A 12,615-nucleotide genomic window follows, 5' to 3' on the forward strand; every position below is an offset into this window, starting at 1 on the left:
CAAACACCCAATATCGTAACCTACTTTATAAATGCTCATTTTATCTTAACGTTTCATTACTCACACTATTCTTGGTTGGTAAAACTTACTTTTGGAATGTAGTTTGCTTATTTGATAAAATTCTAAAACTATACGCAAAAAAGAGAAAAACGGTAATTTATACCGTTTTTCTCTTTTTTGCTGAAGGTCCTGTGTTCGGTTCTCGGCTAGAGCCTTTATTTGTTTCAGACTCTCATAGTTTTTCAACAATACTTTTCTGAAACGAAACGTAATTGACATATATATGACAGCTGACGTGTAATCAGAAATCAATAAGTCGTCGTCGGTGCCACATACTATTTTATTTACATCCCCAAATTGCAAGAAAAAGCTCAAAATGAGCTTTAAAATGGACAAGAAGGAGGACGAGGACGGTGGAGGCAACCCTTTCAGCAACTTGGACAAAACCAACGTCCTACAAGAGACCCGCTGCTTCAGCGAAACGCCGACCAACCACCGAAAATGCACGCATATTTTGGCGAAAATCCTCTACATACTCAATCAGGGGGAGACATTAACCACCCAAGAGGCCACCGATGCCTTCTTCGCCATCACCAAGCTGTTCCAGTCCAAGGATATGGTACTCCGTCGCATGGTCTACCTCTGCATCAAAGAGTTGAGTTCGATGGCTCAAGACGTGATAATCGTGACCTCTTCGCTGACGAAAGATATGACGGGCAAGGAGGATTTATACCGGGCGGCGGCTATACGAGCTCTTTGCACGATAACTGACAGTACCATGCTGCAAGCCATAGAGAGATATATGAAGCAGGCGATAGTTGATAAGAACCCTGCTGTCAGCTCTGCCGCCCTGGTATCAGCGCTCCACTTGTCGGCTACGGCTCCCGACCTCGTGCGGCGGTGGGCAGGCGAGGCTCAGGTATGATGCTGTCAATAAAGCTTGGTGGTTGATGGGTATCATTGTACAGTAGAACCTCTCTAACTGGAACCTCAAGGGAGACACTTAAAACTTATAGAGTTAACATAATTAAAATGATTTTATGTAGATTAATTTTACCACAGTTTTTTTTTCTTTGTTAGGGATGTGTTTGCTTTATTTAGTTCCAAGTTACAGAGGTTCTGCTGTACCTAAACAAACCAGTATAAAAAATGTGAAGCATTCATTTTGAACTATTAGACTTGGATTTTTATGTATACCATATTTTATTGAAAATCATTTGTTCCTTTGACTGTGATACAAATTATGTTAACAGCTATAAGCACTGTATTGAAGCTGATGCAATTTTTATTTCTATTATGCTATACATTTTCGAAAATTTCTGTATTGTTTATCTTGCAATGCGAGTTTTAATTTATTAAACAAACTGTATTTTAAATTAGTCATCATATTTTTCTACTGCTGGGCAAAGTAACTATTTTATTTTATTTAGTTGATTAGGATAATGTATTTATTAGATATGCAACAACCGATATTCTATCTCTTGAACAAGAATTATAAATACATTTTCAATATGACCATAGTCACATGACAATATAAGTAATAATATAATTAGCTAAAGCTCACCCACTGATAAAATTACACTGTTAGGCTGCCAGTCCATCAGTGTGAGGCAAAAATTTACCAATGAGATTCCATAAAAACTCTGCTCATTAATTTGCATTCTGCTCATTGGATGATTTTACCTGTCCTGCACTGGTGGAAAGGCACCCTTATAATAATTCGACATCCCTTGCCAAATTTTAGGATAAATTGATAGTTATTTTTTTTATCTCAGTCATACTTGAATGAATGGTTTATATATTATCTATTAGTATATTGTATAAGTATAAATTGTTGTAGGATATTATATTTAAGTAGTACATATTTAGTTTTCCTCGCTGAAATTGTCTTAACTAAGTTCTTTTTTTTTTGCACTCCCATACAATTTACTCCCTGTACCTCCTGTAGGTTGACTGGTAGAAAATGCTTTTAGCATTAAGTCCACCTAATTGTACATAATTACTTTTGTATATTGTGCAATGAAGAATAAATAAATAAATAAATGACCTATTTTTCTGCTATTATATCAACATGTTAAATTATAGTTAACAAATAGGTTCGTTAACTATTATTTAACATGTTGTAACAAACAGAAAGTTCTCCAGGCTAGCTGTATTCGAAAATCTAACTCTATAAATAGTTTCATTTTCATTTATATTTTTATAGGCTTAAAATTTACAAATACCAAATTTCCCCTTTCCAGGAGGCCATCAACTCGGACAACGCGATGGTGTCGTACCACGCCCTCGGAGTCGTCTACAGCACACGGAAGAACGACAAACTGGCCTCAGCGAAACTTGTCTCCCGTCTCACTAGAGCCCCCCTTAAATCCCCCTACGCCCTCTGCCTGCTCATCCGCCAAGCAGCCCAGCTAGTCGACAACGATGAGTCAGACGCCTCCCAACCCTACATAGAGTTCATAGAATGCTGCTTGCGCCACAAATCCGAAATGGTCATTTATGAAGCCGCCCATGCGATTGTCAACTTGCGTAAGACGGCCAGGGATCTTGCCCCAGCTGTTTCCGTGTTGCAGCTGTTCTGCGGATCGTCCAAGCCATCTCTGAGGCTGGCTGGAGCCAGGACCTTAGCTAGGCTGACGACTAAGCATCCTACAGCGGTTGCAGCGTGCGCGGTGGATCTGGAGAACTTGATATCTGATTCTAACAGGTCCGTGGCGGTGTTGGCGGTGACTACTCTGCTAGCCACTGGCGCTGAGAGCTCCGTGGACCGTCTGATGAAGCAGATCTCCAGTTTCGTCTCGGAAATCTCTGATGAATTCAAGATTGTGGTAGTGAAGGCCATCAGGCGTCTTTGCACCAAGTTCCCGCGGAAGCATCAGGCTTTGACGGCGTTTTTGGCAGGTATGCTCCGAGATGAGGGTGGCCTGGAGTACAAGGCAGCCATTGCTGATGCCATCATCTCATTGGTAGAAGAAAACCCTGAAGCGAAAGAGTCTGGCTTAGCGCATTTGTGCGAGTTCATAGAAGATTGCGAGCACACAGCTTTGGCCGTCAGGATCTTGCATCTTTTAGGTCGTGAGGGACCGAAATCCCGTCAGCCGTCGCGGTACATTCGCTTCATTTACAACCGTGTGATTTTGGAGTCTGGTCCGGTCCGAGCGGCGGCTGTCTCTGCTCTCGCCCAATTCGGAGCCCAAAGACCAGAGCTGCTTCCCAACATCCGAGTGGTCTTGGCTCGTTGTCAGTTGGACGAGGATGATGAAGTGCGTGACAGAGCGGTCCTTTACAGCGCCATCCTCGACTCCGAAGACCGCGGGTTGATTGACGACTACATCATTAACGTCCCTAAACCAAACCCGGTATTACTGGAAAAGGCTTTGAGAGACCATCTTGAAACTAACCCTGATGAGCCATTTGATGTAATGTCGGTGCCAACGACTGAAGAGCCTAAGCCAGAGAAGGAGGTTATTGAGATTGAAGCCCGCAAGCCGGTTCTTCTATCGCGTGAGGAGCAATACGCTGATCAGATCGCTTTGATTCCTGGTATCGCCAAATTCGGTCCTCTTTTCAAGACTACAGACACTGTTGAGCTGACGGAAGAAGGGACAGAGTACCGTATCCGCTGCGTTAAACACATTTTTGCTCGCCACATGATCTTGCAGTTCGAATGCCTGAACACCCTAAGCGATGTGCTGTTAGAAAGAGTCCAGGTCCGCCTAGAAACTCCACCCGAATACAAGATTATATCCGAGATCCCTTGCGACAAACTTCCATACGACAAACCAGGAAACGTCTTCTGCATCCTAGAGTTCCCTCACGCTACGCTAGACAGTCTGGGGACTTTTGGGGCGACATTAGAGTTTAGCGTCCGCGATTGCGACCCGACAACCGGTGTCCCCGAATCTGGCGATGGCTATGACGATAACTACCCGCTAGAGGAAATAGACATCGGATGCGATGACCAGTTACGCACGCGAGCTGTGACCGACGACTGGGACGCCACTTGGGAGAGGTCTTCTAGTGCTATAGAAGTCTGCGACACCTTTGTGCTATCCCAGACCGATGCTCTAGAAGCTGCTAAAGCGGTTTGCGAGCATTTGGGTCTCCCGAAGACGGCGATAGTTGGGGAGGCGGTTAAGGAGATACGGGGCTGTGGGTTGTTCAGGAATGGTGCCCCAGTGTTGGTCAGGGCTAGGTTGGCTATGAGTGGAGGCGGGGTGACTATGCAGCTAGCCGCTAGGTCGCCTAGGGAGGATGTAGCCCAATTACTTCTGGCCGCTGTCGGTTAAATTTGTATTTTATTGTTTTTTTTTTGTTAGATTTATGTTAGATTCTATTAGAGTTAGTTCAGGATGTTGTATTTATGCCGTAATACTTAATCTGTTCTGGAATTTAACTGTCTTATTACTCCCTTATATAACAGTTACTAGAATATTTCAGTGTATTAGGTACGTATTATGAATGTATACCTAAAATTCATACAAAATGTGTTTCTTATTTTTAAGACTGAAATTACCTTATCCACATGTACCGAAAAGTTCATAACACGATCACATAATAATCATTTCAGTCTTAAAAATAAGATACAACAATTAAATACAATATTTAATATTAGTCGAAGTCTAAATATTGTACTTGCTATGCCAACTAAGTATTCATTCCATATTATTAATGTACTTTCGTGAACTACTATTATATTCAAATGTGTATTAATTTATGATGAATGTGATAAAATCAATAAAAGTGCATTTAAAATGATGGCATGTTTTTCTTGTTCATCTAAGAATAGTTCTGAGTGCCTAGTTTAGGTTTTTCAAAACCGATCTAGCAGTGAAAATCGAAGCAAAGTATGGAGCGAAGCTAGTGCAGCGCGGGTACCACTAGGTGGCGACTCTTTCGTCATACAAATTCCCTATCATTCGCCACTACTCTAACGGTGTAAAATCTCGCACTCAACATTATTATTATTTTTAAGTTTATATGTAGTTCAACAAAAACAATAATGTGTCTTTATGAATAATGATTTATTAGAAAAATAACAAAATAGTCAAACTATAGTATATATCTGAATAACAAAACGTAAATTCTTCGAAATCACCTATAAAACAATATAATAATGAAAAAGTAAAGATTTTAGAGTCAACTGTTTCTATCCTATTAGTGGTATGTCAATGAGAAAGATTGTCAGTATAAAAAGTAATAGTTATAAACTTACATACAAAAATAAGAAAACTATACTGTTAACAACTTAAAACAGTCATTTGTTCCTTAAAATAGATCATCTATTTGAAGTCTATTTTATAGCTGTTATAACAGTTATACTTATTAATAGACTTGTTTTTTTCTATATTATGACTGTACCGACTTAAATTCAGATTTGTTTCCATATGAGATTTATAATATTAACTCTTCACATAATAATACCTTTAAATCTGTTCTAACATACTGAGTGTTGAAAAAGTTAAGAACGTAACTCAGGGGGGTACAAGCTATGACAAGAAAAAAGTTTTACGACATTTGAAAATTGAACTGCGTCACCTTTTTCGGCTAACTGTACCCTGTTTTTTAACACCCTGTATAAGTACTTAAATTAATGTACCTATTTCATAAAATACAAACACGTGAAAAAAAGACTTTTAACTTTGTCAACACTTAAACACTAAAGAATTGGACTGATTAGACCTAATGATTATGACATTAATATTCGGTCAAAAATATATAAGTACCTAAGTATAGGACTCAATGCTCAGCAACGATAACGTATAATCTTATCACTAATTAATAGAAAAATAGTTTTTTTATAAGTCAATATTACGAACTAATAGGTTTTATTAAAATATATTTCAACAAAGTATATTAATTACTAGAAGAACGTATGTTGTATGATTTGTCTATGATCCTACATATTTCTAAATAGAGTTTATTGTCACTTATGAATAAACAGGGTGTTGCAAAAATGGTATACTAAGCCAAAACCTAACATGCTGCACACGTATGTTTCGGCTTAGTATACCTTTTTGCAACACCCTGTATTATTTTAATCGGTTTAGATCTGGATTTAGTTATACTCGTACATAGGATCTATAGCTACACTTTATTATTACTCATAATGATACGAATGATGAATCGATACAAAATACTCGTAGTATCCACACTATCCACTCTAGTTATTACTTATCTATAATATAATAACAATATTTTATAACACCTCGCTGTTTGTACTTATGAGAAAGTATCACAGTTCTTAATATATTAAATTAAAAAAAAAACAAGAAATAGTTACAACAAACACCCACCAGGGGCGCTGCTGGTTTCTTCAGACAAAACTATTCCTACACTTATTACACTTAAGTTCGGACAAAAAAACTTGAAAGTTTCTGAAGTTGGATGCGATTACACTTTCGTACCTTGTCAAATTAACAAACCGCTTATTCATTCTTTCAAAGATATAAGGTTGGTTAGTTTGACAAAGCCCAAAAGTGTCATCACAGCCAACTTTATTTGGGCCGTATTGTACATAATATGTTATATGTATTAGGTATGGTTCACTTATTTCTTCGCCAGTCTTTATTTATACCTTAAATACATTCATGAGATACCTACATCTAATAAATATTTGCTTGAATATATTTTAGTAAACAAATCAATGGCAGAATATACACAGCCATAATAAAAAATATGAAACTTATATATTTTTTTTATGGTTCAATCTTACACAAGAATAGGTCAACAGTCTTCATGGAAAAACTTTCCTAATATATAAACTGATATAATATTTGAAATGAATGTATTTACCAATACTGTTAAGTTTTTGATGCTAGTACTGACTATAATACTATTATAATAATGGTATACTAGATTTCTCATTAGAAATCCCTTGCCAACTTTCAAAGTTCATATTGGCAGGAGATAAAACCCTAAAACTCAAATTCACTTTCGCATTTAGCACACCGAGCCCGCTGCACGACACCGTTATCGACGTAGCTAACCGTACAGCGCTTTGATTGGTGGCACGTGAATTAAATACTTTATCGGCATCGATAAAGATGCCGTGCAACCCAGTCTCGTCCTTACATTTATGTAAATCCACTCTTACACACATTACGTTTCGAATATATTGTAGTAATTCTGGTTGGTACCTGTCGCCATGTCGGTCGTATCTTCTGTCCCGCTCCCGCCGGCTATGCCTTCGATGACGCGCACTGATTGGTTCAATATCTCAGCCTGTTCCAGACATTTCGTTACCACTTGCCTGTGAAAATACAAAATTACACTTAAGACACTTCCAAATTTTCAACACTTACTGTGCTACCACAAAAAACTTTAAACACTGTTTAACAAGTGTTTAAAACGAAATTTGACAGATTTTGTAGGCGTTTGACAGCGGTAAACACCTGTTAAATACTGTCTAAGTTTTTGTGGTAAGGCCCTTAAAATTCTGTACAATCATTATCATCTAAATCTGCTTACTATCGTCAAATGCTGGACATAGGCCTTTCCGTCCTCTACCTTCCTAATCCAGCCATTACTAACCACCTATCTAAGGTCGTCGATAACATACAATTCTATTCTCTGTAAGTACCTGCACCTGGCTCTCTCGAGTGGAACCTTTGTGCATAACATATCCCCAAGGTCTAAACTGCCTTCCTAAGCTTGGACCATTTCCCACCACGCTGGTCCGCTGCGGGTTGGTGGGTTCATATATCTAGATGTGATAACGTACAATAAAATCTAAGAATTTTAAATGATGTAATAGGTATATTTTCATGTCGTACCTGTATCGCGAGATCCTTATATCGTTGGAGTTGGAGCCACTTTTGATGAATATCGCTTTCAAAGTGCACTCAGAGTTCGTCCCTTCCCGGTATATGATGCTATAAATAAATGAAAGAAATAATTGATTACTTTTATTATAATTCTTAGTCAGACTGAAATTGTATAGGTGAATTTCTCAATAGAATAACTATGAAACCGACGTCTTGAAACCACGTGCTAAAAATATATATGTCTGAAAAATATAAATGTTTTGAATGGGAAAGCCTGAACTTATAACTCTGGTCTGGTCTTAGGAAATACTACTTCTTTTTTGCTAAAGGTTTACGTTAAGTTTAATCGTAGCTCCGTTAGAGGCGCCACTTACTATGCAAGATAACATAACCTATTTTCACTTTCGCAAAATATACACACCTAATGTATGACACCTACTTTATTAAAGGTATAAACTGCAATATACCTACACTTAAAATTATACTATAACCACATACAAGAATAAGACCAGCCTTCACTATACCTCATCAAAACGGCCGTGGGAATCAACTGTTTCTATCATATTTATTAGTCAATGAGAAAGATTGTCAGTACAAAAGCTAATAGTTATAAACTTTATTACATACAAAAAATACGAAAACTGCACTGGTAACAACTTACAACAGTATAAAACAGCATTTTTTTTACTTAAGGCTGTCACTAAAGCTAGAAGAAAATCAGAATCTGTCAAATCTAGTGAGGGGGGGTTGAGGTATGCGGGGCGTTCTACGGACAATGACATGAAATTTTAACATAGTACTCGAAAACATTAAAGTGAAGACATGCCACTTTGTTAAAAATATACTAAGTAAGTAATATTGTTTTGTAAGTGATACGAAAATATTTATTTTTAATATTTAATAATTAATTATATAAACCTGTGCCGATATTTATACAGGTTGTTGCAAAAAGGGTATACTAACTAAGCCGAAACCTACGTGTGCAGCATGTTATTGATGTTTATGTCTAAGCCTGGAAATGAAATCAGAATGTAAAAATTCGCGTTTTTTTTCGCGAATTAAGTATAGCCTCACATGGGGGCAGATTTTAATATTACAGGGACTACAGGGTGTTGTATTAAACTCTGCCACCATGTGAGGTATAAGCATAGTAAATAAAAAAAGTATAGTTAGCCGAAAGGGCGATACTCAGGGGGTCACTCTGAATAACTTTTATCCTACGTATTTTTTTATATTCGTGAAAAAAAAACGGTTCTCCATATAGGTATTTTTTTTTGGTCACGTGACCTTTTAGTTTGACGACCTGTTTTATTTTGGTGTTTTAAAAGCAGAACAGTAGTTTGCAGAACTCTGCATATACAGGGTGTCCCAAAAGGTTACGTAGCTGGCAAAGGTGGTGATATGGGGTGGTCTGGGTGAGGTATAATATGTACTTAAGTATGTGTATTTTGGATATGATAGAAATAATATTTTTGTTTCTTAAAACCAAAAAAAATTAACACCTTGTTGCGCTCTTTTGCTCACTGTAAGTACCTACAAATATTGCTGTATTAAAAAAATTGCGGTTTTGTAATAACGATTTAAAAAAAAGTTATTTTCAAGTCAAGGAGTCAGTACCTAATTACGATTTCAGCCAACACCAAGTGAACTGAAAAAAAATAGGTAGTTCTAATTATTCTATAATCACTTTAGATCGCAAACATTGTAACTCCACTTTTCTCGGCGAAAAGTCAATAAGTGTCAGTTGGTGTCAATTAGGGCATGCAATACCGGAATAATTTTCAATACCGGTATTGAGTTTCGGTATTCTTCTTCTTCTTCTTCTTATCGTGTCGACGACAAACCAACAAAGTCGCTAAATAATACATGCCCAGAACTGGGCCACTGATACTGCACCGCTGCTAGCGATCATGAGCTCTTCCCGCGTACAGGTGTAGGGACACGCGGGGCATGATGTAAGGTGCACCATAGTTTGTGGCGCTTCACACAAGCAGTTCAGATTTTGTGCATCCGTAAATCCCCACCTAGCCATATTGTCCTTACTACGACCGACCTGTGTTCGAAGTCGGTTTAAAGACTTCCAGGTCTCCCAAGGCAAGTTATGTCCAGGTGGGAGGTTTTCGGACAGCTACACAAATGGGGTTGGAAGGGACACTTTTTGACGCCAGAGAGCACACCTCGCTTGCGCTTGGCCAGTGTTCAGTGGATCAACACATTTCATAAAGCTGCGTCGACTTGGCAGCCTTTGCGGCGCAGGGATGAAGCCATGCATGGGATGTCGTGTGTCGTCCATTTTGGCCCTTTCTGCGGAACTTGCCACAGTCCTGCGGACGTCCGGGGGCGCTATGCCAGCCAGTGGATAAAGCAGCTGTACCGGAGTCGGTTTTAAACAACCAGTTATAATTCGGCACGTTTCATTAAGTGCAGTATCCACCAGTTTGGCGTGGGCAGATCGACCCCATACTGGACACGCATATTCTCCTACGGAGAACGCAAGCGCCAGTCCAGACGTCCGTAGCACCTGTGGTGAGGCTCCCCACTTTGTGGTTGTAAGGCGCTGTAGAATGTTGTTGCGGGAGTGTACCTTCTTTTTGACATTTTCACAGTTCTTGCGATAGGTGAGTGACCTGTCCAGGGTAATACCCAGGTATTTAGGGTGACTATTATGAGCAATCGGCACCCCCTGCCACGTGATATCAAGTTTATGTCCCGCTTGATTGTTGCGAAGATGGAAAGCGCAAGATTCTGTTTTTGATGGGTTAGGCTTGAGGGAGTTTTCCTTGTAGTAGACACTTAAATTATTAAGAGCTACGGTGAGGTCAGCCTCAACTTCCTCAAAGCTCGTGTGTTGCGAAGTTAGTGCAAGGTCATCTGCGTAGAGAAAGCGGGACGTATTTGGGCTCGATGGTTGGTCATTTGTGTAGATGTTAAAGAGGAGCGGGGCTAGAACGCTACCCTGTGGCAGGCCGTTCTTTTGGGCTCTCCAACGACTTCGTTCTGTGAGAAGGTTGACTTGGAAGTGACGGTTGTGAAGAAGTTCGCGGAGTACCATAACGAAGCGATGATCCCCAGTCATAGTTTCCACCTTCCACAACAGTCGCCTTAAGTTTACTGTGTCATAGGCAGCGGACAGGTCCACAAACACAGCGCCAGTCACCTTCCCCAGCTCGAAACCATCTTCGATGTGTTGAGTGAGTTTCAGTGTTTCGGTATTACTACTTCGGGATTCCGGTACTAATACCAGTATCAGCCCCTGTTCCACAATGTCTGGTTAGTCGCTACCTGTCGGATAAAATACATACTGTCACTGTCTAAAAAATAATAACAGAAAGTGACAGCATGTATTTTATCCGTCAGGTAGCCACTAACCAGACATTGTGGAACAGACCCTTAGACTTTCTTGTTGTTATAAATGGCAAATATTGTGTTTAAAGGACTATAGGCCAAAATTAAACAAGAAAAGGCAATCAAATTCTGTAATTATAGATATAGATTTCTACGACAATTGAGTATTAGAGTTAAAATTATAGATTTGAAAAAAAAAATTTGGTGTCGGTTTACGCATGGGCAACAGTAGATTTGCAACGGCCAAAAACTACATTAAACTATTGGAAACAAGTGCGCTTTCATAGTATATAAGAACACAAGGCTAACTATACCTTAATCGCCTTATTTATAGCCTAAAAAGTCCGATTCCGGTATTTCTTCAATACCGGTATTAACTTTCAATACTGGTATTGAAAAATACTTAATTTTTATCCGAGTTCCCGGTATTGCGTTATTGTATGCCCTAGTGTCAATAGAAACGTTTTTTGAATTTACATGTTTTGTTTTACTCTTTATTCGAAAAAAAAAACTGTATTCCGCATTTTACAATTTGTTTTCCTCTAAACCAGAAACGTGATTTTTAAACAAGAAAATTTAGTAATTCCCTTTATTCTCATATACAACGTGCGATGTAGGCGAGCGTGAACGAAAACTATGCAATAAGCCTTTGTTTTTATTACTACTGTACTAAAGTACAATAACATACTCAACAATGTAAATAATTTTTTTTTGCAATATTGTAAAATTAAGATCTAATTATTAACATGAATTTCAACTTTTTTTTGCATATATGCGTCGAATGACGGCATGACGGCTGCTGCAGCTTCGTGCTGTCCAGACCTCCAACCAATCCCACCAGTACTGCAGGTTGCGTTGAATACGAGCCATTCTCTTCGACTTGACAAAACAGGTGCTCCTGGAAGGGCCATAAATCGCACGGCACCCGTACCGTATAGAGGCAACGGACTCCTTTGCAACAGCCTCCCAGATTCGGAAGTAGCCCATGCACTGCATGGCGAGCACAGCTCCAGCAATTTTTTCGTAATGAATCCTTGGGATTTCAGTCCTCTAGGAACGCGGTTACTATTTTTAAGCTAACAGCCAGCGCAACAACTCCCCCGTGGTTCTCATCCTGCTCCGACAGTGAACGAACGCAAAGTATTGTACCCACTATCGATCACGCATTTCGGATGCCAAACTGACTGTCCGAAAGGTCGAGACCGTACCACCACAGAGGTATGACTCGTTCGAAGAGCTTGTCAGGCTCTTACAGCAGTTAGATGTGTCGGTCAACAGAAAGATAATCTACAGGCCTGCTTTATTTATTTAGGAGCACTAATGTGGCCTCCTTTCAGTCATTGAGAAACTCACTGGCTCAGGCTGCTGTTGAACAGGAAGATAGACTGTCTAAACAAATCCTTTTTAGGCTAGTTAAAAAAAACTTTAGGTAGGTAGTATGTTAACTAGAACTACAAATAAAACAGTATATTTGTCTCCTCTTAAAGTTGGTCACGAGGAGTTA

At 39.1% G+C, this 12,615-nt stretch overlaps 1 protein-coding gene across 1 annotated transcript; it reads left to right on the forward strand.

Moving 5' to 3' along the window:
- Positions 1 to 293: 293 nt before the first annotated feature.
- Positions 294 to 4,758, forward strand: LOC105392383 (coatomer subunit gamma-2). The gene is made up of 2 exons (XM_038121639.2): positions 294 to 919; positions 2,244 to 4,758. The coding sequence occupies exons 1-2, from the start codon at positions 377 to 379 to the stop codon at positions 4,287 to 4,289; spliced, it is 2,589 nt and encodes an 862-aa protein (XP_037977567.2). The 5' UTR covers positions 294 to 376; the 3' UTR covers positions 4,290 to 4,758.
- The last annotated feature ends 7,857 nt before the right edge of the window (positions 4,759 to 12,615 follow it).

This window comes from Plutella xylostella, chromosome 30, assembly GCF_932276165.1.
Source record: "Plutella xylostella chromosome 30, ilPluXylo3.1, whole genome shotgun sequence".
Taxonomy (NCBI): domain Eukaryota; kingdom Metazoa; phylum Arthropoda; class Insecta; order Lepidoptera; family Plutellidae; genus Plutella; species Plutella xylostella.